This window comes from Pogona vitticeps, chromosome 3 (assembly GCF_051106095.1).
Source record: "Pogona vitticeps strain Pit_001003342236 chromosome 3, PviZW2.1, whole genome shotgun sequence".
Classification (NCBI taxonomy): domain Eukaryota; kingdom Metazoa; phylum Chordata; class Lepidosauria; order Squamata; family Agamidae; genus Pogona; species Pogona vitticeps.
The window spans coordinates 259,643,033-259,670,861 of NC_135785.1; the positions used below are offsets into that span (position 1 = coordinate 259,643,033).

Sequence of the window (27,829 nt, forward strand, 5' to 3'; positions counted from 1 at the left end):
CCAGATGGGAAATTGAGAGCAAACTCTCCTTTCCCTAGAAAGCCAATGCCCTCAAAAAGAACGAAGAGGCAAATATAGGAGCGAAACAAAGCTCTGTCAAGAAGAAAGCTTGGTCCAAAAATTAAAAAAAAAAATCTCAGATGCAGGGAATGCTACCAGTAGCAAGCAAACTTAAGAAGTGATGTAATTTTGGAAGAATGGCGGCCGTAATGGCAATGGGTAGGTGGCATCTGAGATGCTAGAGGGTCATTCATAAATAGGACAGAGTTAACGGTGATTTATTAAGTCTGAAATATTCATGATGTTGCCTTCTTCCCAGGATAATTTGTTAATTCTTTCCAGGATAAAGGCAAAGCCAAGCTCCGACTTTGTAGGAAAACCACTTTTCTTTCTTTCTTTCTCTCTCTCTCTCTTTCTTTCTTCATTTTTTTTTTTTTACAAATTTAGAAATAGCAACGACAGTGTCAGTAAACAGAAGGAAAAGTCTATGCTGATTGAAGCATTCCTGGAATTTGTTGATAGGACGCCTTATCAGTCTGCATTCAAAGCATGTACGAGTATCCAAGCTTTGGGTATTCCACCCAAAGCTCTCCACCTTGCATGGAGATTCAGAAAAAAAATAGGGCGTTCGAGCTGGGTTTTGAATATAATGACTGGTCTAGCCTTAGGCAGGTATTTGAGGAGGAGAAAGGAGCAGAACCTTTCAGACCAGACTAGACAAGACTTTAATTTTTATGCCACTTTTCTACAAAGGAAATTGTGTTCAAGGGTAGTTAACAGCACAGAAAGATCAATAAGAGAACAGCAAGAGCATTTTAATAAAATCAGTACATTTTAAACCCAGTATCAAGCTGTCAAAAATAATTTGTAAAAATGTTTTGATCCAACGAATAACTTCTGTGTAGATATTACAGCACAACTGTGCAAAAGTGATCATTTGAGTAATGAGAGTTGTCAAAAACTCAACCAAAGGTTTTGGTAACGGCATTACACCCAGATTCTCGCCGTCTCCCTCCCTCGTATCTTTAGGGGTAGAATTTATTCCATGTCACCTTCTTTCTGCCTGGGGCATTCTAAAGGGTACCAAAAATGAATTGTCCCTTCCCAGGGCTAACCAGGTTGGTATTCTAACCATCTGTTTTATTGCAAAGAACTGATCTTTCATCCCGAATCTTTCAATGGCAGCCTCCTTTTGAAGGATCCTTCAGCACAAATAGAGAGGGCAATCAATAACCAAACCATTAACTGGCAAGCAGAATCTTTCTCTCTGTGTGTCTCTCTGCTTGTAAGGGCAGGAGACCTCCACCTGGCTGAAGCTGCAAAACTGCAGAACCAAATATAACAGGTGGGGATAAGAATATAAGGGCAGAAAAGCGAGCAGGAGGAGCCTAGAGAGAATTTTGAAGGCACCATGAAGGATCTAGAACTGGAAATGAAGGGGTGGGAAGACTGAGGAACTGAGCAGGAGTTTTCAGCTCACAAAAACTAAGAGAAAGGATTCTTGTACACAAAGGGACTCTTTCCCTACGTCCCTATTAGTAGTGAAGTGACAGCAGCACCGAGAAGTCACAAGAAAAGTCTGCCTTTTACTCCAGAAACTGTCTTGATGATACAAGTCATGGGGCTGCTCCTGTCCAAGTTTGAAGAGGTGGAGTTCAAATATATTTGAGCCTGACTTGGAATCAGAAGATCTGAATCCAAGCTAGACACCACAGAAGAAGTCTCTCTTTTTCCCCCCAAACATTCAGAGCCCAGGTCTTTGGGGAAAGTAAATGAATGCCAGTGTGTGCAATTCCTTTGCTCTGCTTGAATCAGGAAGCCGAAAGATAAACGCCCAACCCCATTGGCGATGTCTGTGGCTCCATTAAGCTGTTTAGGGGGGGTCAACATAGCAGATGGGGGTTACAGCCAGACCCCCCACGATTTATCCTACAGGTACTATCACAAAGTGGCCACTTTCCATTTCACTACCACAGTGTTTTTCTCCCATTTCCATAAAAACTGATGATTCTCTTTGCTATTTGGAGATGAAGGGGAAAGGCTCCCGGTATGACCCCGTCAAATTAGATCCAAATAATTTTTTTTAAATTCTCACAAATGTGGGGGAAATAACTCAGATAAATCCTGACTTCATCTGAAGACCGCTTTTAGCCCCCTGCCCATCGCTACTGATTTCCTTAAAAGCAGCACTTACCTAGATAGTTCGTTGCTATAGATTTCCTAAATTAGATTAGGCCACACCAAGGGAAGGCCGGCTGCTCCCTGGGAATGCTTATGCTTTACACGGCAGAAATGCTCGGTCTTGTTGGCACACTTACCTTCAGCTAAAAGGATAAGGAAAGCTGAGAGAGTCCCTGGAGAGCTATGGTGTTTTAAAGTCATCAGTACCAAGGTAGATGAGCTAATCATCTCCTTGAGTGTCAGGAATCCTGGCTCCATACACCCCCACTCCCCCCCCCCACTGCTGCTAAAATCCTATCTTCGATCCTAAAAAAGCAAAATCTTATGTGAAGAACTATAAAGTTGCTTCGGTGTGGAAGCGGCTCAAGCCGTTGTTGTTGCTGCTGCAGCAGCTTTTGTGCTTAAATTTCCAAGGATAAAAAAAAACACACCACTCCATAAAATACCCACAGGCTGTCTGCTTGGTGGGGGTTTGGCTAACTGCCAGCCTGGGAAATGGGTGGTGGCTTTTGGGGGGAGCAAAGGGTCTCTCCAAAGTAGCTTCCCTTCGAGCTGAATGCCATTCACTGTGGTTTCGTTATTGGAGCTTTTTGGGGGGGGGTCTGTGTTCCAGAGGGGAAATGGCAGCCGTAAAAGGGTTTTTTTTTTCAAAAGACTGCAGCTAGAAGGGGTTTGTCCCTTTTGTTCATGAAGTCTTCAAAACCGCCAAAACATTGGCTCAGCGCTCTCTCTCTCGCTCTCTCTCTCCCGCGGCCACTCTGCGAGCCTCGCACAGTAAAACGTAGCTTTGTTCCCACTGCTCTGCAGCTGCTAAATTGCCATTCTGTAAAACAGAAATCAACCCACTGACCGGTGTGGTACAAGCTGTTTTTATTAAAACGTTAACACCCGGTTCACACAACCGCCCTCGTAAGACCTGCCTTCTCCTCTCCTTTTCCTCATTTTCACGCCGGGGTTCCTTGTTCCACAGAGCAAGGCAGCCAGTGAAGTCCGTGCCGTGAGCACAGACCATGGGGACATGGACGAGCAATGGGGAAACATCCTGCAATTGATTCAGACCATTGGCTTACCTCGCCCCAAATAGAGGTTGTGCGCCATTTGTAGTGGTCTGCTGTGTTCTTGGTTATATACATGGAATTACATGATTACCAAGTTTCCCTTCAGTTTTTAGATGTTTAACATTTCTGTTGTGGGTGCAGAGCAGTGACACAATGGGAGAGGGGTTGCTTTTTCTTTCTTTATACCCTTTTCCCTTGCACACACATCAATACATGCAACACAGAAGACACGCAGTCCTGTTTTCTGAGGCATGGATTTTAATTGAGAACATTAAGGATGAAGGAGGGACTTCACCTGAGCGCCATTATCCCAACTGAATTTGTAATTTGTGGTTCAAATTTGTAAGGAAGGAAGGAAGTTTTGACTGTGGATTTCAGGGTATTACTAGTTTCCTCCTCACAGACCTCCACCTTTGACACATGAACTCCATGTCCTGTGTAGGGTGGGTTTTAGAGAAAATGCTTATCTCAAAATGTCCCGACGGATCAATGTGTCTATGTGTGGTGGGGTTTTTTAAGAATAATGTGGGCGTGTTTTGAATTATCCATCTGTACTGCAGTCAGTATTGCCAAATTCTCATCAAGTTAAGGCAGAGGCCACAGTCTAAGATAGCTGGGAAAAGGGTTGGCCAAGGATTGAAAATGGCGGATAGTAAGGGTTAGGACCATATCTTAGAAGATCTCCTTCATAGAAATGGAGAGGAGCAGGATGAGGGGAAAACCTTTTGTTTATATGAGAGAGACCAAACCAAAAATTCGAGATATGCACTGTGAAGCAGAGAGAAATGCTTTGGACTCAAGAATCAAAAGTGGGATGGCGGGAAATGGGGAAACGTCTACCTCAAAGGCTCAGATAGGGAAGGAAAAGCAGGAGAGCAGCTTTTACCGTATTTTTCGCTGCATAAGACGCACCAATTTTTTAGGAGAAGAAAACAGGAAAATATAATCTGTTTTCTTCGCTCCATAAGACGCACAGACTTTCCACCCCCCTGTTTTGTGGGGGGAAAGTGCGTCTTATGGTGCGAAAAATACGGTATATACCGAGCCCAAAAGGAACTGTCTGTGTGGGGAGTGTTTCTCCCCATGTGTGTGTGTGTGTGTGTGTGTGTGTGTGTGTGAGAGAGAGAGAGAGAGAGAGAGAGAGAGGAGAGGGGGGGAATAATCTGTTTATGCTTTGTAGTTACATTTTGTTGAGCATAAGAGTTATACATGGATTTTGAACTACATGGGGGTCTGGCGTTTCTAACCCCAGCAGTGTTGAAAGGAGAAAGCGTAGGGATGAGTTGCCTTTAAAGAAAAGGATTTCCTATACACACACACACAATCTGCCAAAATAGGCCTAATTGACAACTGGGGCTGGCCCCCACTCTGCAAAGCCAGCAGGGAGCAAGCGCTGAGCTTCTCCCCAGACAGACGTAACAAGTATGTGGACAATTCATCCCCGAGGAAGAGAAATAACAGAGCGGTCGCATATTCCATGACAGCTGTTCTACACCCTGCGTTACCTGCGCAGGCAGCTCTTAAGGCTGTTGGATGATGAGTTTTTCAGTGACGGGCAGCTCCCTGACAAGCCATCTCCATTATGAAATGTATCAGGTGTCAGGCTTGCTAAGTCTTTATTTATTATTGCCTTGTAGTGTGAGGTTGTTACTGCCAACCGTCGTGCCTGCTAATAATCCTTGAAGTTCACCCAGTAACCTTTTCTCTCTCTCTCTCTCCTCCTTTCTTCCTGTCTTCACTCTGCGCCACCTGTTCTTCTGTCAGAAATAAAGATTTCAGACATAGGTAAGCCAACCAGTGAAGAACTGTCACTTCTTTTCCTTGTCTGTGTTGCATGCCCTCTTTCATTTCTTGCCTCGGGGATCTAATTGTGGATAATCAATATTGGTTTTTATTTTATTGTTTGCAAAGCACATCAAATCATGAGCCATTGTACAAAATTACAGGAAAAGCAAGCCTCCCACACACACAAACAAATGTGATTTTAATAATGGGCTTGTTCTTTGGAGGTGCTTTCTGCTTTTTGGTGGCGTTTTCAGACATTTTCTCCTTGCCTTTGTTTCCTGAGTTGTCATGGGAGATCTCATTCTCTTTCCATAATGAAGCACTCTTCTGGGAGAGAAATGGCAGTTTCTTAGCCCAAAAAATTGTGCAAAAAGGGGTGGGTAGGCTTCTTTGAGTAGCTCATGTGCTCATTTGCCCTGGGTGAAATAAACTACAATAATATATGCAAAATATGCATATGCCATTTTCACCTATTCCCTCATATATATTTTTTTCTGAACATCTTATTATCCCGCACCTTCACGACCCAGCTGAAGTCTTAGATACCACTAGGTTAAAAGCAAAACGGAAAGAAGCAGGCAAATAGCAAGGTTTTCAGATAAATTGCCCATCGTTGCCAGCCCACAAACAATCGTTATTCGTATGCATGCATGCTTAACACATTCGGAAAACATTGCTGACCTGCAACCCATGAGAACCCTAAGCCTCGCGCCACCCACCAAACTTTCAGAAAGTTCATTCATCCCCTGGGGAAAAAATTATTCAAGTGCCCCAACTCATATTATATCCCCATAAACTGGAGGTGGAGAGGATTTCTCTACTTGATAAAATAGTTTTGCACACAGCATTGTACGTCTACAATTTCTAGCCACATAAAGACTGGGGTCAGTATTTGGGGTCACGATTGTCGGGCATTGACCAAGACTTGAGAGGAAAGAGAAGGTGCAATAGTCTCTTCATATCTTAACTTCTTTATCAAGGTTCCCTCTAAGATGCATGCCTACACACCTCCACCCCCTTCCACACCATGCTCCTCCTCCTCTGTGTACCCACAGCTATTGCTTTCAACCTCATCAGTTCTGGTCATGACAGAATCCCATGTAGGATGACAAGTCCTACACGGAGGCGGAAGCAATAAGTTGCTTTTTTATCTCTGGGAAGTGGTACGGATGGACCAGAGGAAGAGGGAAATGAATGGACAATAGCAACAGTCCTGAGGGCAATGAAAATCGCTTGTCTAGGTGCACACCCAGCCACCCCCAGTACCACTAACTAAAACAAGAATATCTAGCGGCAGTTTTCACTTACTATTAGTGTTCAGTTGGAGATTGACAAGCTTGCCCAAAGGGGTTTCAATTCCTGTCAAGGTAACCCTCTGTGCCAACAGGACTTACCTTCCTCCTCTCACCTGCTCAGTGGGAACGGAAAGGTACACAACCTTGAGCCCTCCTGTCTTGCTTTCTGGACAGCCTAGCTTCTGTATGCAACTAGTCTTTTGGATTGGTAGCACGTGCAATGGGGCTTCCTCTAAAGATCTCAGGTTCAAGCTGCCTCTCAGATCTCATGGTCCCGTGCCGTTCCATGGTTCGTAGCTCAAAAAAAAAAAAACACCTCAATTTGAGCTTGGAAATCTTAGTTTCTTAGAATCTCAGACTCCGGGGTTGCATCCAGGTGTATCCTTTTATTCACAGCTCCTGAAAACAACTCCTCTAACTTGAAGGGGAGGGTGAGCTTTACCTGTTCTCCCTTTCCCTTAGAGCAGGCTTGTCCAACCCGCGGCCCAAGGGCCACATGTGGCCCAGGTCAGTTCGTAATGCGGCCCAGTGCAATTTTTTATTTTAAAAGAAATTCCAAAGTTTCAAGTTACACTGCCGGGGCATGTCACAACAGTAGAGGAGGAGAGAGAGAAGGAAGGAAGGAGTGGGAGGGGAGGGGACGGGGGGGGCTGCATGACTGCATTGCACCATCCCCGTCAATAGGTGGACCCCCTCCTGGCCCCATAAAGCCGCCGGAGTCAAAGCTGGCAGCCTTTGCTGTCTGAGATCACAGCTGCCGGTAAGCGCACTTGGAGCGGAGCTGCGGAGGACAGCTAGGGCTGCCCCCCCATGCGGCCCAAACCAAATGTATGTGCGGCCCAAACCAAATTTTCATCTTCTAATGCGGCCCAGGGAAGGTGAAAGGTTGGACACCCCTGCCTTAGAGCTTCCTGTGTTGCCCAGAAATATGCTCCACAGTGCTGGGAGTCAGCTAGGTTAGGGTGGAAAGGAAGGAGAACGGGCTAAAATGGCTTGATGTCCTGTTCTATTAAAGGAGACCACCCCATGGTCAACTATGATTCTGCAACCTTTAAAAATCCTTCATCTTCTAAGAAGGAAGACACGATTTGTTTATGGGTCTTTCCATATGAGTAAAATGGGGGGGGGGGAGCAGTTCTGAGGGGGAATTCTACAGGGCTTTCCAGACTGTTTTTACTACTTATTTCTGCCCACCCTTCCGAGAAAAAAACATTGTCAAAGAAAGGTCGATTTGTACTTAAAGATGCCTCTCGGAGTGGCGATTTTGCATTAAGTTCTGAAAGTTGACTTCCAACCATTCCTAGGTTCAATGCTCCCTGTTTTTCTTCTGGTCTGTTTTGTTTTGGTGATTTGTTTGTCCATTTGTTGCCTTTATCAGACACGATGCTGCCCGCCGTGTGTCTTGAAGGCATAAAATTTTATCCCCGGGGTCCCTGAAGTTCAGCCGTCGGTGTTTTAATCTGTGCTTTGACTCAACTTAGCAGTTACAGCTGGACCGTAGTTCGCCAGCTGAACCTTCTTATTTTAAGGCCCAAGTACTCCATCACTCCTTGAGAAGGTCAGTGGGGGGGACTTGCAGGCATCTGTAAATCCACCCCCCCACCTTTCCCTTCTCGAAGTGGATGGCAGGGTCACATTGTCCAATTATGTGTCTACAAATCACCCTCGTCAGTATCCAATTTGGAGAAAGGCTCCGTTAGAAGGGCTCTGAAAATCCTGAGGCAAACAAGGGGCCAGGGGAGATGTCAGGCCGGTTATTAATGCCTCTCCTGCCCACCTCCGGTGATTATGAGCGGCTCAACTGCTGACTGACATTCAGCCTCATCTCAGCGAAGACAGCAGCGAGCGCTGGGGCCTGATAAAAACGGCTGGTGGATTCCCACAGGGAAGCTTTCTTCCTCTCCACTCCCCACCCGGCACCACCAAAGTGGATGCCACTTGCTCAGCCTGAGTGACGGGCAAGTAAATGAAATAATACCCTGCCAGTTTGCTGTCACCGGGAAGGAATACAGATGGGGCCCAGACTGCCAGGCTGAGTTGCTGAAGGTCAGAGTATTTTATTTAGCAAGAATCAGTGTCGTCGAGTGCAGATGGAATCTGTTCAAACTTTAATAGGGTAAATCACAGGGGGATATTCTGGGATAAATCAGAAAGGCCTTTCTCTCCTCCCCCCACCCCGGCCCACCTCCTGCCCAGGGTCCCCTCTGAGAAGGAGTGGCTCCGTTAATTGAAATGAAGAATTCGTTATGCAGGGTTTTTTTCCCCCCTCCTCCACAAAGAGTGAAAGAAGTGAGGAGATGTACTTGCAGGATTTGTTATTGTCGGTAATATAGTATATGTGACCGGAGCTGCCACTAGAAATCTGTACGAGCAGTGTGGGAGCTACCTATATGATGTCCAGACCATATGACATGAGGAGGATTGAAGAATTAAGCTGCGACATTGGGTGACTGCCCCAGGACATCATCTCCCTCAAAAGGGGCAGCCTATGGGTGTCGTTGACCCTCCCACCGCCATCTCTTTCTCAAGAGATATAATCCCAAAGGTAGAAGCAATCGAGGCCAAAATGGGAGAACTCATTTTCACCGTTCTCTCTGCCTATCCATCCATCCATCCATCCATCCATCCATCCATCCATCCATCCATCCATCCATCCATCCATCCATCCATCCATCCATCCATCCATCCATCCATCCATCCATCCATCCATCCATTTATTGCCTTTACAGCCCACTTTTCCTCCAGCCAGCCAAGCATGCCTGGATTGTGTCCTTTCACTTTATCCTCACAACAGTAATCCTGTCAGGAAGGGCAGTGGCTGGCCCAGAGTTCACTCTGGTGGATCACGTGGCTTTGGTTAGGACTTGAATCTGGCTTTTCTAAGTCTTAGCCCAGCACTCTTGGCCACAAAACCACGCTGATGCTTTTTTTTCTCCCTTAATATGCCCTCTGTTTTCAGTGATGGGGTGCCTGCCCCCACAAAATGCATGAACATGATAGCATGTAAGGATAGCCCCATAAGTGGCAAGTTCAAACTTGTGCCCTCAACAAGAATACTACAAGGATGTACAAATCTCCGTTTCAACTTCATGGTGTTCCCCTGAATTCCAGCTGCAATTTGTTCTCATCCTTGTCTTGCATCCGATAGTGAGAGATCAGTATTCGGTTGCTCCATGGTAGTAATTTCGACACATTTTAAATGCTATTTTCCTAATGTGCATGTTTTATTTACACATTTTACCTAATGTATATACATTTCCCCCCAATTAACCCAAGTGTGTTCACACATATTGTTTCGATTTCGTGCGTCCTGCTATTCACTTTTTCAAATGAATACATTGTTTTGCTTTTATCTCTCCCTAACAACCCACCAGCCTTGCAGATAAAGTGAATTTTTCAAAACAAGCTGTGAACTCTCCTGCAGTGAGTCTTGGGAAGTCTTTTCTTGAGGAGGTGGAATCCCAACAGAACACTTTCCCACATCTAAAATATTTTCCACTCCTAAAACATTGAGGCTCTCCATGAAAATCATCCTAAGCTATTCTCAGTACAAAATCTGAAGCCATTTCAATTGGCTCAAGCAGGGAGATGCTGAGCCATGGGGGTGAATGGTAACGCAGCGTCCTTCCTAGTATACCCACCTGCCCAAGAGAAAGTAGTGGTCCACATCCGGTCAGAAGGCCTGGAGAGATTGAATTCCTGTAGACTATGACACTCTGGTTTCAGTTGGATTATGCCAGGCATGTAGAGCCAGCTAGATATCTACCCACCCCTGAAAGTTAGTCATCTTCGTCCTGGTTGAAGAATTCACTAAGGATGGATTCTTGAGCTGGAAACCATCCCTTTCAACAGGCTCTCTCACGACGTTTCTAGCTTGGAAGGCCCCGGGTAAATCAGCTTTTTGCAGCTCTCCTCCGTTTTGCAGCTCTCCTCAGTGCTATGTCTCTGCCTCATCTCTTTTCCAGCTAGCCGGCTTCATGACCCTGCAATAGATCAGTGGTTCTTAACGTGGGCGATAATGCCCCCCAGTGGGCGATTTCATTTTTCAGGGGGGCGGTAGAACGAAAAGGGGCGGTGTGGGGGCGTTGGAGCAGAAGGGGGCGGTAGGGGGCGCTGGAGCAAGCCAAACCTGTGAAGATGGCTGCAGCCCTTTTACAATGTGCAGGAATATATATTTTCTTCCAATCTTAATTTAGTTTCAGAGTTGTCGTCTTGAAATTTTTAGTTCCTGCATTGCGGTTTGTTTTTATGCCCTTTTTATATTTCTTTTTGCGTCTTAAAATTCGCTTGCAACTAAATCATTAAATGTTACTTTTTGGGGGCATTTCATTTTCTTGGAATTGAATTTTGTTTTCAGGGGTCATTGGATTTAAGTGTCTTGAATGAATGAATGAATGAATGAATGAATGAATGAATGAATGAATGAATGAATGAATGAATGAGATATCATCACCGTGGGGAGGGGGGGCGATGATAACTTCCTCAATGGCTCAAGGGGGTGTTTCTTTCAAAAAGGTTAAGAACCACTGCAATAGATCACATTCACATCCTGATTCTTGATTACAGGTGTGTACCCCGTAGGAATAAACGAGTCGTTCTGCCTTATTTATTTCTGCAGCCACAGCCCCGCTCATAAATATTACTTGACAACGGACCCCATTGCTGGATCCATCTACCTCTCCGACACCAGCAGCCGCCGCATCTTTAAAATCAAGTCGACAACTGTGGTGAAGGATGTGGTGAAGAACTCGGAGGTGGTGGCTGGGACAGGAGACCAATGCCTTCCGTTTGATGAGACCCATTGCGGAGATGGAGGGAAAGCCACTGAGGCCACACTGACAAGTCCCAGAGGTAAGATGAGCGACCGCTAGATATTCGTCACTAACAAGTATTCATAGCATGGTCTCTGGCTTCCTCTAGTGGCTGGTTCTGGTAATACATCATGAAAATAGTTTTTTCTGGATTTTTTTTCCTTTAATGTTTTTAATATTTTCAGACTTTGGCTAAGTGAAACTGTGGATACTGAACCAGTGGATATGGGAGTCCTACTGTGCTTTGAATCTTCAGCTGGTGGGCTTTCACAGCACTACAGATGGAATATTAAATGCCGCTGTTGGTTCCTCTTTTCTCTATTGCTGTTTATCTTACCATTACAGTGGGGTCTTGACTTGAGAACTTAATCCGTATTGGAAGGCGGTTCTCAAGTCAAAAAGTTCTCAGGTCAAATCTGCATTTCCCAGAGGAATGCATTGAGAACCATTTGATCCGTATCTGCTCTTTTCCGTCCATAGAAACTAATGGGAAGCTGCTATTCCGCCTTCAACCACTGGAGGGGGATATCTTGTTTCTTTTTTTCTTAGGTCAAGAAAGGTTCAGGGAAGGCAGGGAAAATACAGTCCAGGCAGTACCAGGCAGTCTGAAGACTGTCTCCCAATCCACTCTCTAAACGCTGGGAGGAGTGAGGAAGCAGACAGGCACCCCTTTCACTGGCCAACAGTTAACTGAAAGTTCAAATTTTGCACTTTCCCTGCCTCCCACGTGTTTTTTTTTTCAGTTTGTAACTCAAATCTAACTACAGTATGTAAGTCAATATTTTCCTATGAGAGCAGTTCTTAAGTCAAAATGTTCTTAACTCAAGCCGTTCTTAAGTCAAGACCCCACTGTAGTTAGTGGTACTAGAAACATCTTCAAGGCCATCAGAGGAAGGAAATCATCCAGGTGAGGCAGCTGGGCTATTAGATGCAAAGGAATATGAAAGAGGATTGGAAAGCTGTGAAGAAGCTGACTTGGTTATTTGTCTCTGCCTTGACTGCAGAAAAGGTGTTTTGCACCTCCGTTTTCAGGAAGCTGAGCTTTAAGAACTGGGATAAATAGCAAGGACAAGACATAGATTTCCAAGACTTACCAACAAGTTGAAAATTGGTTGTTGTGGGTTTTTCGGGCTTCTTGGCCGTGTTCTGAAGGTGGTTCTTCCTAACGTTTCGCCAGTCTCTGTGGCCGGCATCTTCAGAGGACAGCAAACTGTGCTCTGGGTAAGGCTTGAGAGTGGAGTATTTATGGCTGTGAGAAGGCTTGTTTGTGAGAAGGCTATTGTCCTATCAGGATATGGTTAATTAGTATGTTTTGTTGTGGCTGTATTGTTTTGATAAGGAGGGGTGATTGACCAACGAACTCCACCCAGCCACAAGGTCAGGGGATTACTACACACAAAACACCAGCTAATGACACCCATCAACCACAGGGACAGATAATCTCCCCTCCTTATCAAAACAATACAGCCACAACAAAACATACTAATTAACCATCTCCTGATAGGACAGTAGCCTTCTCACAAACAAGCCTTCAGCAGTTTGCTGTCCTCTGCAGATGCCGGCCACAGAGACTGGCGAAACGTTAGGAAGAACCACCTTCAGAACACGGCCAAGAAGCCTGAAAAACCCACAACAACCATTAGATTCCGGCCGTGAAAGCCTTCGCGAATAAGTTGAAAATTATCAGGTTTTTTTTTTTTATGGACAGCCTCCAGACAGGACGTGCTACAGAACTCAAGTATGTATCAGTTAAATGAAATTATTGAAGGATTTTGCTGACAAGTCATCATTACGGCTTCTGCAAATAAGTCCAACTCACCAGCCTTTGAGAGATCAGTTAACCGCGAGACATAGTTGGACTTTCAAATTTTATGGATAAAGCCCTTCACCAAACATTTCTCAGCAGACATGGTTGGTTGAGAGCACAAATCCTCTTGCAAATTATTTATCTATTTATTACTCCTTAAAAAGGACCCAAGATGACTTACATCATTAAAAGACAATATTAAAGCTAACAGCAGTGAATATACAAATAATGATAAGGATCAAACCAATGCATACTAAAACAAATATAAAGAATATCAAAACACATTCAAAGCAGTAGGGTACAAGGATCCATTTAAAATACCCCACTCAGGCAGCTGGGCGCTTAGGGAAAGTTTGGTGGTGACAAGTAAGAATAAATAGGCTGATGAATAAACACTTCTCACAGTGAAGAGATATTTAAAAATGTGTTCCCCTAAGGTTCTGTTTTGGAGTGAGCCAGTGACTGCCGTCTTTTTCATGAATGTTCTGGCTGATAGGGTGTGCAGGCAAGATGACCAAGTTTACAAATGACAGTAAACCATTCTATATGGTCAGAACTGAGTGTGAAGAACTGCAGAAAAATTTCTTTACCGTGTTTCCCCGAAAGTAAGACAGGGTCTTATATTAATTTTTGCTCCAAAAAAACATATTAGGGCTTATTTTCAGGAGATATTTTATTTTACAGTCATGTCATCTTCTTCTGGTTCCTGCAAAATGGCGGAGGGTGGGGTTTCACTTAACTAGGGCTTATTTTTGGGGTAGGGCTTATATGATGAGCATCCTGAAAAATCCTACAGTGGACCCTCTACTTACAGAATTAATCTGTATTGGAATGGTGGCTGCAGGTCGAAAAGTCTGTAGGTCGAGTCTCCATTGACCTACAATGCATTGAAAACCAATTACTTTGTAATTGGCCGTTTTTGTTCCGTTTTTGTTCCAGTTTAGTTTTTTTCTGGTATGTAAGTCGATTCTCCAGCTGCAAGTTGAACCTAAATTTTGCAGCCAGACAAGTCTGTAACTCGAAAAGCCTGTAAGTCAAGCCGTCTGTAAGTCGAGGGTCCACTGTACTAGGGCTTATTTTCAGGTTAGGTCTTATTTTCAGGGAAACAGGGTAGTTTAAGGCCTCGTTTGGAGGAAATGACATAGAATTTGGGGGCAAAAGTAAATTGTAATTACATCTATAGTGGTGGGATCTGAACCGACAGTTGCTAACCTAGGTGGTCAGATCCTGGACCAGGATAGGGGTACGTGGCTTACCCCAAAATAGGAAGAGGGCACTTCTCTCCCCAGTCATAAGACATCACTGCAATGCAGGGAGGTGGGTAGGGGCTCTGGTTGAGAACTGGTTGATGCCTTCAACCCAGAGTAAGACTACTGTAAAAAGGGTGAATTCTGCGTTAGGAATAATGAGAGACGAGACCAGGCCAAAATTGCCAGTATATTAACAGCTCTGTATTCATAGAGGTTGATTTACCTTGGGACCACATTTGTAAAATGATTTTGATGACTGCATCTTAAAAAAAATATGGTGGACTTGGTTTGTGTGGAGAAAATTGTAGTCAAATGAGGGGAAGCTACAACTTTAGGTAAAAAGGTAAACGTTTCCCTTGACATTTAGTCCAGTCGTGTCCGACTCTAGGGCGCGGTGCTCATCCCCATTTCCAAGCCGTAGAGCGAGAGTTTTTGTCCAAAGACAGTTTCTGTGGTCACGTGGCCAGCGCCACTAGACACGGAACGCCGTGACCTTCCCACTGAGGTGGTACCTATTTATCTACTTGCATTTGCATGCTTTCGAACGGCTAGGTTGGCAGGAGCTCGGACAAGCGATGGGAGCTCCCTCCGTCGCGTGGATTCAATCTTACGATGAATCCAACCTTGCAGCACAGAGGCATCTGTGGTTTAACCCACAGCGCCACCACGTCCGCCTACAACTTTACTGGATCACTAATATAAGGGGGGGGGGGGGAAAGATGATGAGGGCATGGTTGAAGTTTATATGCATGGTGTGAAGCCAGTAGACAGAATACTCAGAAGGAAAAGAAACTTCTACAACATTGGGGTGTTAAGCAAGAGTAAATGTTCAAGGATTAATTTATCTTGCAGTGGCTGGGGCACGCCACAGCTGTGGGCATCTTACAGCTTCCCATCTTGGGCTGACCTCAGTGTCATAGAATTCAGTCACCTTTGCAGGATGTGGAGGAAAGAACATGGTTGATCTTTTGCACACCTTCCATGCTCAAGCTCAACAAAGCCAGGGGAAGACTCGGTGTCTTTGACGCTGCGAGTCGGTTGCGTTGTACATCTCTGGCAGGGTGGTGACCCCTCGAGAGAAAACACGGTAGACGGGTGACAGGGTGCGTGAGACTCCACCAGCAAGCTCGCACAGCAGGACTGTGCCGTCTTTTTCATCGAGAGCCGAGCCAAAGTTTGTGAGAAAGACCTTTTGGCAAGGAAACTTTTGTGGCTGCGGAAGTGGCGGCCGTTCTGCCTGCGCTGTTTCCACCGCCGCTGCTCCTTGGGAGCAGCACGGGAGAAAAATCACTGGCAAAAAAAGTAACAAGGCTGTGCTCTTGTCGTTCCTAATATTGGACCCCATCCCTGGAAAACGGTGGGACCGTTCTCGCCTCAAAAGAAACACGGTGTGGTCCCCGCTCGCAAAGCGGTGGGCTGAGGATTCAAGGGGCCTCTGAGGTATCTTCTTTCCACCTCCAATCTAAAAGGGCCGCTTGAGTAGAAATTACTTCTCCACACAGATCACCACCCCAAAAAAAGTTAGCTGCCCTCACTGGGACAATCCCGAATTGCCTCCCAAGCCATTTCATGACCCTTTTTTATTCATAGGAGGGAGGAAGAAGAGGTTCCGTTTTTCTCCTCAGTTACCTTTTTCTAAACTTAAAAGCGCCTTGTATTCAAGGACTTGCAATCTGAAACAGCAATTTCTCCAACTAAAGCAGCTTTCTCTGTGCGTAAGACAGACTAAAGAGTCTTCGGCTATCATTTATTTTGGGGAGGGGACATTTCTGGGAGGTCCCTGAGGGGATAACAGATGAAAGATAGATCACAGGGGCAGAAGGTTCCAGATAGACTTCTGGTGTACGATGCTTCGCTTCGGCAGAAACAAGAACGCAAGTAACCTGTTGTTCCAATGAAATTCTAGCAAATCTTTAGATTCCGCAGGGAAGCGATTTTGTTTCCTTGGTCGAAGCAAACCATTTGAGCAACAAGGTGGTGAAACGATGACTTCAGAGCGAAGTCATCAAGAGAGTAGATCATAGCAAGAACACTAGGCAACTAGAGTCATGGAATAATTGAGCGGAAAGAGGCCTATACGGCTGTAAAGTGCAACCCCCTGCTTGAGGCAAGAATCCAAATCAAAGCAGATCTGACAAGTGGTTGTCCAATCTTTTTTTTTTTAATGCCTCCAGCTTTGGAGCACTCACCACCTCCCACGGTCATTGGTTCTATTGTTGTACTTCTCTAACATTTTTTTCAACATTTTTTTTTTATTATTTTTTAGCACAGGGGGTGACAAAAAGGAAAAGGGAATTGGAATTGATGAGGAAGAGGGGAGACAATAACATACTGATATCCAATCTATACCAAGATTTTAAGTTATTCTATTTACTCTTTTCTGCCTTGTAGATAAAGTTCTCATTTCAATATACATCTGTTATTCAGCTGCTGCCTGTTGATTCAGTCCACTTGTTAAATAGATCCCATCTTTCTGTTGCCTTTTGCAGGGGTTGATCTTTCATGACTTCTGCTAAGATATCCATTTCGGCTATTTCCCGTATCTTTTCAATAAGATCTTCTTCTTTCGGTACCATCGGGCTTTTCCAATTTCTAGCATATATAATTCTAGCTGCCGTCACAATATATATAACTATATATTCCTTTGACTTATCTATATTATCGGGTATCATACTCAATAAAAACAATTCTGGAGTTAATGGCACCTTACAGAGCAATATTTGTTCCAACATAGCATGCACTCTTTTCCAGTATTTTTTCGCTACCCCACACGACCACCACATATGATAATAACTTCCCATTTGTGTTTCACATTTCCAACACTTATTTGATACATCTGTATACATCTTTGACAATTTTTCTGGGGTCATGTGCCACCTATAAACATCTTATATATATTCTCTTTAAAATTGACTGATCTTGTGAGCTTTATGTTATTTTGCCATATTTTCAGCCATTCATCAATATCAATGTTATGCCCTATATTTTGTGCCCACTTAATCATAGATTCTTTAACCGTTTCATCTTGCATTTTAATTTCCAGCATATAATTATACATTTTCTTAACAATTTGTTCTTTTGAACCCAGTAAAAGTTTATCAAAAATCGTTTGCTCTGAGTAGAAACTTTCTATTTTCTAACAATTAAGACTTTTTCCTGATATTCAGCCTAAATCTGGCTTCTGGTAGCTTGAGCCCATTATTACATACACTCTGGGAGGATTGAGAACAGATCCTGCCCCTCTTCTGCATACCTTTCACATATTTGAAAAGTGTTCTCATATTTCTCAAGGCTCAATATGCCCAGTTCTTTCATTCTTTCCTCTCTAGCCCCCTGATCGATTTTATTTCCCTTCTCTGAACTTGCTCCGATTTGTTGGCATCCTTCGTCAAGTGCGGTGCCCAAAACTAGACGCAGTACTCTAGATGAGGCCTAACGAGTGCTGAACTGCCACCTGGCATGCAGGATGAGAGGGCTATCTTATGAATAGATATGAGGCAAACAGAAGGAAATTATGGTCCACCAGGTCTGAACATCCATGTATATCACATTGTTGTTGTTTAGTCATTTAGTCGTGTCCGACTCTTCGTGACCCCATGGACTGGAGCACACCAGGCCCTCCTGTCGTCCACTGCCTCCCGGAGTTTGGTACCAAATTCATGTTGGTAGCTTCGATGACACTGTCCAACCATCTCATCCTCTGTCGTCCCCTTCTCCTCCTGCCTTCACACTTTCCCAACATCAAGGTCTTTTCCAGGGAGTCTTCTCTTTTCATGAGATGGCCAAAGGATTGGAGCCTCAGCTTCAGGATCTGTCCTTCCAGTGAGCACTCAGGGTTGATTTCCTTCAGAATGGCTAGGTTTGTACTCCTTGCAGTCCAGGGGACTCTCAAGAGCCTCCTCCAGCACCGCAATTCAAAAGCATCAACTCTTCAGCAGTCAGCTTTCTTTATGGTCCAGCTCTCACTTCCATATATCACTACAGGAAAAACCATAGCTGTGACTATTCAGACTTTTGTTGGCAAGGTGATGTCTCTGCTTTTAAAGATGCTGCCGAGGTTTGTCATCACTTTTCTCCCAAGAAGCAGGCATCTTTTAATTTCGTGGCTGCTGTCACCATCTGCGGTGATCGTGGGAGCCCAAGAAAACAAATTCTGTCACTGCCTCCATATCTTCCCCTTCTATATCACGTAGACCAGGCCAATTTCAGCTGAGTTAAATTACAGAGTGGATGTAACTTTTCCAGCTTTGGGGTTGCCTCCAGCTGCAGAATACTTTGGGTGTGTGCGAATGTTCAGCTGGTTTCCGAATGATTGGAATGATTATGCTCTTTGACTGTAACTCACAGAATCCCCCCAGCATTGCTGGCTATGGAATTCTAGTATGTGTATTCCCCCAAAAACTAAACTTTCCGAGCTCTGGCTGGATGTGTTCTTGCCTGTTGCCTGATTGATGTTGCTTGTCATTTCCCAAATGAGAGGCATTACTTTTACACAGTGGCTAATTTGAGTTATTTTATTGCGCCTTACCCCGTGGAGCAGTTCCACAAAGATAGCAGTCTCTGGATTCAATTATCCTGGGGATTCTCTTGGCTGTTTTGGTTTTTTTCTGGAGGATGCAATCAAAACTGCTGGGTCTCTGTGCTAGTTCACATGGGGCAAAACACATGTTGTTGGTGCTGGGTTTTGTAGCACACAGACACACATAGCTCTGGGACATAAAGCACTTGGGAAACCAAGAACTTGCAGGGTTGTGTGCATTCTCTGTCAAGTGTTCCTGTGTGAGAGTGAGAACTTGTTTCTTAAGTAGCCTGAAGTTTTCAGCTTTCTTCTTTAAAACAACAGAGCAGAAAAGAAAATGCTTCTACAACAGGCTGAGCTTATTTTCTCTTGCTGACTGAGAGCAAAGATGATGCAAGACCAGCCTAGCAGTGGTAATAATAATAACAACCATTATTATTATTATTATTATTATTATTATTATTATTATTATTATTATTATTATTATTATTATTATTATTATTATCATCATCATCATCATCATCATCATCATCATCATCATCATCATCATCATCATCATCATTATTATTATTATTATTATTATACTCATTTATCAATATAACTGGTGAACGGGAGTGTACGAAACTGTCATGCTTAAACATGCAGAGTCAAGCAAATTTCCAGAAGAGATTATCTCTTTGCAAAATCATTTGAATTTCAGCATGCAAGCTAGCAGATTATTATTGTTATTTGAAAAGTAGTCTTATACTGGTATTCTATAACAGATAAATTTTTAAACAACAACTTATCAGTTAAATATTTTCATAAGAACTCAGGGCAGTTAACAGTCTGTACAAATAACATAGTTAAAATCACAAATCTAAAACCACATATTACATGTACCTAAAATTACAAACGCGTGTAATCACAAATTGCAGGTGTCTGCTAAAATACAATACAGTAAAGCCAAATACAAATAAGCAGCAGACGGCGACAAATTAAATGTTTGCCCACTCCCTGGACGTTTCTTTAAATACATATGTCTCTTAAGAGTTTGAAAGACATCATAGCTAGGTGATCACTGAAGAGGCATATGGGGAGAGGGCTTGTATAGAATTCTTATGCTGTGTGGGATCAGGGCTGAACAAAGTTGCTGCTGCAAAACCGCATGGATCATGACATATTGCATATCATTTGTGTTGGCATGACCCCTCGGTTCCATCCTCATGTCTTGTTTTGAAAGACAGTTTTCACCTAAACTGGATTTAGGTATTCTGTCCCTTCTTACACTTTCAGCTGAACCCTCTTCTGAATGACTCTGGGGCCATTGTACAATCAACCCAGAGCGTGAAAGTGTTATCCGGGGGGGGGGGGGGGAATATGATATAGCTACCATCACTGCAACAGGCCATACTGTCTGTGGGATTCTGACAGTTGTCACTGGAAAAAAAAAAATACTATTTCCAACGTTTTAGGGGGGAAAAAACTTGCATTGCTTTAGCTAAAAGCTAAGATTCCAGATAACAAGCTTCATCTGCCATGCTAAAAAGCTTGTGTGGGTGTGTCACACAAACTTTATCACCCATCTCTGCCCAAAAGCTGTTTCGACTCATTTCACCTGGAGAACTGCAGAAATTCCAGAGCTTATAATGAATTTCCACATTGCCAGTAGATTAAAGAGTTGCCTCTTTTTATTCATTATCCGCTTCTCATACCCTTCCTTTCTTAAAAGCAATCGAAAGGGGACTAAAATTAGCAGTTCCCAACTTGTTGCTGTTGACACAGAAGCGCTCCCCCACTGTGGGGTGTGTGTGTGTGCAAAAATGTTGTGGCAGCTGAATTGCCTGAAAAGCCTGCAATTAACGGAAATTATAGTCTGTAAGAAAAGGAGAAATTAAGACACAAATCGTAGTATTATTTTGAAAAAGGGACCTATTTCTTATTGGGACATGATGCCGAATTCATAAACAAAACCAGATTTCTCCCTGCGTTCGCCTAGAGATAACAAATTGAAATAAACGATTGAAGGAAAGCTCAGATTCATTAATCCAATCAAGTCAAGTGTGTAGGCTCAATGCAGGGGGAGATCCATGTAAGTACACCGGAGGCTCCTCAGATAAGCACCCAAGATGTTGCATGTGTGTGTTCCTACTTTTGTGACCCATCTTTTACTCAGTTACAGAAGAAGAGTCACTCAGAGAAAATATATGTATGTGACATGCAAAATTATTATGTATGGGTTTACAGCTGGGTCTTTCAAGGCAGCCGTGCCCCCTCGTTCTAACGAACATCCCTTCTCCCATCTTTGTATTCACACTATACCTCAAAAGTGATCAGAAGATCCAGAGTGGAAAACAAGCAAACCCCACTAGTTGCCTTACCGTTTAACCTACTGTAGCGAAAGTCTTTTGTAGTATAAAGCCAGGTAGTTATCTCTGTTTCGGTACCACACTCCTTCTCTCTAAGCATTTACTTGTTCCTTACTTCCCTTTGGTTATGCAGTTAAAGTTTTGGAGTTTTTTAAATGGCTATACATGCTGGGTTTCTTTCCTCTTTCCAGGCATCACAGTGGACAAATTCGGCTTCATATATTTTGTGGATGGTACCATGATCCGGCGCATCGACCAGAATGGGATCATCTCAACTGTACTTGGCTCCAACGACTTGACATCCGCTAGGCCTCTGAGCTGTGACTCAGTCATGGACATTTCCCAGGTACTCAGCCTGTCATGAGATACTTTTCTATACCCTGCATTGCGTTTATCTTCTTCTTCTTTAGACATTGTGTGATCTAGGGTGCTCTTCTTACAGCAGAACTTTCCATTTCTTATCTTTTCAGCTGATTATCTTTTTCCAATTATTTTTTTTTAAATTGCATTTGAAAAAAAAACCAACAAACTACACTGTCTGTCACCATTCTATAGCTCAGCATTCCCACTCAGTGGTTAGAATGTTTGTGAATATTCCATAACATCCCTGCATCCCAATTCCTAGAGACCCACCCTCTGTTCCATCTTTTCAGTCAGATTAGAATCAGTGTCCAGCCTACTGTTGGACGGGGGTTCACAGGAGACCAAGCAGTTGGTACTTTTGGACAGGTGTTCTATAGACCACCATATTCCCTGCGAGATGAGCCCAGAAAGAATTTTCTCTATTAGTTTGTGCAGTCCTGTGCAACCTGGTCACCCTGTTGTGTACAGAGGTCTTCGCCAAGAAAACACGGCTCTTTCCTTCCAAAACACTGTTTGCCAATAACCAGTGAGTCTGTTGCTACAAAGTGCCTTCTGTGCATTTGTGTGTTGTCGAGTCTGTTCCAACTTACAAGGACCCTAATACAGTGGTGCCTCACTCAACGATTTCCCAGCTCTATGACAAAATCGCTGTACGATTAGGTTTTTGCTATCGCAAAACGATGTTTCAAATGTTTTTTCCCCCGTTAACGATGATTGGTTCCTGCTTCGGGAACTGATTTTTGCTTTACGATGATCAGCAAACAGCTGATCATCAGGTTTCAAAATGGCTGCCGACTGCTGAAAATGGCTCCCCGCTATGTTTTTGGATGGATTCCTCGCTTTACAGGCAGCATAAATGGCTGCCCCTATGGAGGATCTTCACTGGACAGTGAGTTTTCAGCCCATTGGAACACATTGAGGGGTTTTCAATGCGTTTCAGTGGGCTTTTTTATTTCGCTTTAAGACGTTTTCGCTCTACAGCGATTTCGCTGGAACGAATTAACGTCGTTAAGTGAGGCACCACTGTATGTTTTTTGAAGCATGTGAAAAGCTCAAGGAGTGATTTAACATTGCCATCCCTCAGGGAGTTTCCATGACGAAGCAGAGATTTGAACTCAAGTCTCCTGAGTTTTCATCTAACACTCTGTCCACCTTACCATACTGGCTGTCACACTGTGCCTTCGCCAGTCTTGATTTAAAAAGGTCGCTGGAGTGTGCCTGTCACAGTGGAATGGTGGGTGGACTGTCGTTCCAGTTCAGAACAACAGATAAGAGAGACATACACAGATGAGGTTAGATATATCATATAACCTTTAGTTTCCTCCACCTCTATATTATTTCCTTTATTACCCCATTTGAGTCTCTGGATTGCCATCCTCATGTCTAATTCTTTTCCCAGACCAATGGTTTCCAAATTTTCATATTTTCCATTTTGTCAATTATTCTATCAAAGAAGGTGGGTCTCATCATGATAGAAATTAAAAGTCTGCTTCTTTTTCTCTGAGAAGGATACTTACATGTTTCCGGGCATTCTGTCATCATCCTACGTTATGAAATACAACCAGACAAAAATAGCAATTCCGTTAAAAGTTGAAAACTGTAATCATACTGTTGATAATAATTTTTATTGCTATGGTGACATTACTAGGCACCGTTAAATTTATGCATGGCAAGTAAGATCGGTAGGAGATGATATGTCAAGATGTGTAGGAGGATAAGTAGAGTATGAGACATTTGAGTAATGATTGTTTTGTCTAGGCCACTTCTGGATCACACTTGGTGGTACATGTGTCACTGGTGGATCACCTCTGTTCTGGACTATCAAAAAGAAGTCTTGTCCTCCCTAGCTCTTTTTCAGGTTTTCCCCCAACTTCTTTATTTCATTCTCTCTGCTTCCCGTAGGCCTGTGGCTCCTTTTCCCTGCCCCTTCCCACCCAACATGTCAGCCTTCTCACTCAGCCTTCCTTCCCACTTCTTCAGCTTTGACGCCACTTCTTGAGACACCTTTGAGCTTCTAACCCGCTTTCCTTCCTGTCTTCTGGACTTGCGTTGGGGTTTCTCTCAGCCAGACTTGCCCGGCTTTGTGAGCATTCTGCCACTCATGTTCCCACGCAGAAGCTCAAATGTCTATGAACATTCCGTGACACACAGCTCAGCTCATGAGTAGAAGAAAAATCCAGGGGAGGCAATTTTTTTTAACCTGAAACCTACGCTGGATAGTTGGCATGTGCATCCATTACAATGCAGCCCAAACTCAAAACATCTTCGGGTTTATTGTTACCTGTGCAACCAATGTGCTCATCACAAACATTTCCCCCCGTCTTTCCATCTGTGTCGGAGGCTTTATAAATTGAACACAGTGCATTCGAGGCGACAGGTTCAAATTAACATCTCAGAAACAGTGATTGAAGTCTGTTCTGCCTAAATTATCAACAGCAGGGAAATGAAGAATCTGGAATTGCATCAGACTGCAAGCAGGTCGTGATGGGTATCACACTGAGCTGTTTAAAAGTTTTTTTGCTGCTCAAAAGTTTTGTTCGTTTGTGTTTTTTTAAGAAGTATTCTAACACCTGTATTTTTTTTTAGCTTAAAGTAGACAGAACCAGTGCTGCCTTGGGGTTTAGGTTTGGGGACTCCCAGCCATCTTGATAATTAGTACCAGTCCAGAGGTTAAACCTCAAAAACTAGAAGGGCTGAACACCCCAAATTATGATTGCAATGGCTTCAGTGTTTCTGCAGAAACACAGCTCCTAGCTGGAAAGCTGGAAAGCTGTTAAGTTAGGTATAATAGAAGTCAACGGGGTTTTTCCTTTTGTAGCCACCTGTGTAATTTCCATGTTTCCACCTGGCACCTGTTCCTTTGGTTTCTTCTTCTCTGATTTGAAAAGATTGTCCCTGTTTCTTTGTAATATCAACCCCACCGCCTGCCATTTTAAGCAGGCTAAAAGGTCACCTTGCCTGATGGGCCAAAGGTAAACTTTAATGGTTTAAATTAAAAATAATTTTAAAAATGTCTTAGCATATTGTGGCTTTCATTCTGCAAGCAGAAACCTGAGATAGATTTAGACTGAGGGTTTCATCACTTGGGTATTGTTTTTAAGGGCCGCTTTAAAGTAAAAAGGGACGTAGGTAGCACTGCGGGTTAAACCGCAGAAGCCTCTGTGCTGCAAGGTCAGAAGACCTGTAGTTGTAAGATCGAATCCACACAACTGAGTGAGCCCCCGTCGCTTGTATCCAGCTCCCGCCAACCTAGCGGTTCTAAAGCATGCAAAATGCAAAAATGCGAGTAGATAAATAGGTACCACCTCAGTGGGAAGGTAAACGGCATTCCATGTCTAGTCACGCTGGCCAAGTGACCACGGAGGATTGACTGCAGACAAACGCTAGCTCTGTGGGTTGGAAACGGAGATGAGCACTGCCGCCTAGAGTCGGACATGACTGGACAAATTGTCAAAGGGAATCTTAAAGTAAAAGGCACTTCTTTATTTGCTGATTGTTCAGCACAATTGGTCCCTGGCTTTGTTGCTTTAGTCTTTCCAAGAATGAGTAGACTGGAGAAGGGTGGGAATGGGAGGAAAAGCACAGAATATAAAATCATCATCATCATCTTAGAACTGCTCCTGTAGATCCCTCCCAACCTCAAGCTCCATAGCCAGAGACCTAAACAAGAAGAACCCTGTATGTAATTTTGCAAAATCCCACAGCCACCTTGTCCACCCCCTTATGCTGCGGTTTGGGAGCACTAACCGGTCCTGATCCTGCTTAATTTCTGATGTCAGGCAGGATCGGTGCGTTCATGGTGGCAAGCATTTTGTTCCTAGCCTTGGTGATAGCTAATAGTTACTGACAAATCTCTCCCTCATTAATTAGTTTAAGTCCCATTTAGAACCATGAAAAGGAATACTATTAACCTTCTCTCTCATGCCCTTGAATTTCTTACATGAATTATCAGTTGCGACCTGAATCTTTTCCTGATGGGTTTCACCGGAGAGAATCATGTTAAGTTGGCCAGTGTGCTACCATATTGTCCTTAAAGATCAGGAAGCTTATAATGGCCGCACATTTTGGAGCCTTAAGCTGTCACAGGGACTTGACTCTGGCAGGGGTATTGGACGTGGTAAGAGCAGTGGTGGCCTCATGGCTGCAGCTTGAGAAGGGTGTCTTGTTCTTGGGGGCCAGGTGAAAACCGTTGCTTGAGTTCAGGATGCTGGAGAGATTTTTAGGTAAGCCATTAGATAGCAAGGTAAAGGTTCCCCTTGACATTTAGTCCAGTTGTGTCCAACTCTAGGGGGTGGTGCTCATCCCCGTTTCCAAGCCGTAGAGCAGTTTCCGTGATCACGTGGCCAGCGTGTCTAGACACGGAACACCGTGACCTTCCCACCATGATGGTACCTATTTATCGACTCACGTTTTTACGTGCTTTCGAACGGCTAAGTTGGCAGGAGCTGAGACAAGCGACAGGAGCTCACTCTGACGCGTGGATTCGAACTTACGACGGCTGGTCTTCCAACCTTACAGCACAGAAGCTTCTGTGGTTTAACCCACAGCGCCACCACGTCCCTGATTAGATAGCTAGATGGGCCCAAATGCATATTACAGATAACACGTTATTCCAAATGGAATTGTGTTAGCATTTTCAGAGATGCGGTTCCAGCAAAACTTCATGTCTGAATAACCAGGCTGACGAACAAAGCCCCTTGTTTCCGTTTGGACACCCAATCAAAAGAGCTAAGTTGCAAACTGTGAGTGCATACGAAACGTTCTTGGACCTTTAGTGCAAAAATGGAGGAAGCAGCCCTTCCGTCGAGAAATGCTGGTAGAAGTGCTGCAACATGCCAGATCTCCACATGAAGAGCTAGTAGGGTACCCCGCCACTAGCTTGGCAGCATTTCATTTTTTTCCTCTTTTCATTCGGTACCTCAACCCCCAGAATTCCCCAGCCAGCATGACCAGCTGCCGGGCACTGTAATCCATCGTGTTCACTTTGTCAACGCTGTGCTCCAGTCGCAGATTTCCTACCCTTCCTCTCATTTTAATTTACCCAGGCAGCCAGTTCTCTTTTGCAGATGGCTGTGTGTGCCGGACAGCAGAACACGTTCAATAATCCTCTGCACGGGGTTTGTTGAGTCATCGTCTGAGCTACTGAGGGCAGACGCACCTTAATGTGCTCACCAAGCAAGCTGGGGGACAAGGCTGTTGATGCTGGTATAGAACCAGATGAGGAGGTAGCATTGCGTCTTAATTCTGCACGCACAGGGAGAAAGATCCCAGGACTTCAGCACCACCATCATCGACACCTCCACAGTTTCCTCTAATTTTGGCTCATCTTTGGATCCATTTTGGAAACGCATATGGCCACAATCGAGGCTTGAAACCATACACCGAAGAGCTTTTGGAAAATGTGCAGGCTGTCCTTGCCGTTCTCTCCCAGCTGCACCTCACATCTCTGCTCCCTTCTTCTACCCAGGCGTCTTACCCGCCTGCTGAAGAGAGATACTTCCAAGAGGTCTCTTTAAAAAAGAACTTCAGCTAGGGAGATATCTTTTCATCATATAAAGCAGCTGGAGAGGTCTCTTCAGTCAGGGCCCTCCGGCAATGAGGGACTAGAAGCCATAAAATATTTAGCCGCCGTTGTTGACAAGAAATTGGTTTTAAGAGGTGGAGGGGAAAAATATTCCCTTGTCGTTTCTGAATAAACTTACATTCTTGATGCTTACTTGAGGCTGCCAGCGTCGTCGTGCTCCTCGGGAAGGCAGAAAGGCATGCATTATTGAAAGGAAAACCACAGGCTGTCATGTTTTACCACAGGAAGGGTTAAGGAGGGCCAGGAGGCAAGAAAACAAAAGAAGGAGGCCAGACAGAGCTCGGCTTGCGCCGTCTATGGCCTACTTTATGGCGAGGTGGTGGTTGCGTTGTGTCTGGTGGCTGTGCTTCGGATTGTGGGTGGAGGTTTGCGTGGCAGAAACACTCCTCCAAACAAACAAAAGGAGTTAAGAGAGGAAACGGCAAGCTCGAAGCGTTGTGCCTAAAACCTGGCCCAGCCAGCTGTTTGGACCGCAACTCCAGAACGATGGCGGCTGGAAGAGTAAGGGATCCATCCTTCGAAAAAAGAAGCTTTTTTTTTCCTAGTTCTGATTCAGATTTCTCAGTGGCATGCGTATTTTAAAATGTCAGTAGGAAGTGCGGCTGCCCGAAAACAACATGGTCTTATCCAAAGGCAGATCCGCTCTCTTTCCACCTTGCACCGGACTTTACAACTTTTAATAACTCTTTCCTTTTTTTTTTCCTTTTTGCCTAGGCAACCATAATGGGTCGAAGTTCTGAGCGAAAGGCAGGATTTAAGTTAAATAGCGAGAGAGAGAGATGAATATCCACTGTACTATAAAGTTCAGTGCGAAAAGATAAAAGGAAG

At 44.1% G+C, this 27,829-nt stretch overlaps 1 protein-coding gene and 1 long non-coding RNA gene across 14 annotated transcripts in view; one reads left to right on the plus strand and one right to left on the minus strand.

The window, feature by feature from the left end:
- TENM4 (teneurin transmembrane protein 4) overlaps positions 1 to 27,829 on the plus strand; it is a 427,285-nt gene that overhangs the window by 363,869 nt on the left and 35,587 nt on the right. For 11 of the 13 annotated variants that reach the window (XM_078390190.1, XM_078390188.1, XM_078390193.1 and 8 more), the window contains 3 exons: positions 5,004 to 5,024; positions 10,938 to 11,170; positions 21,246 to 21,400. In XM_078390190.1, the coding sequence (XP_078246316.1) occupies positions 5,004 to 5,024; positions 10,938 to 11,170; positions 21,246 to 21,400 (409 nt within the window). The remainder of the gene's footprint in view (positions 1 to 5,003; positions 5,025 to 10,937; positions 11,171 to 21,245; positions 21,401 to 27,829) is intronic. The other 2 variants (XM_078390192.1, XM_078390194.1) reach the window with 1 other exon arrangement.
- LOC144588099 (uncharacterized) lies at positions 146 to 6,924 on the minus strand. Its single transcript, XR_013543445.1, has 2 exons — positions 3,666 to 6,924; positions 146 to 3,632 (listed from the first exon to the last, which is right to left on the minus strand). It is a non-coding gene; the product is annotated as an uncharacterized LOC144588099 (long non-coding RNA).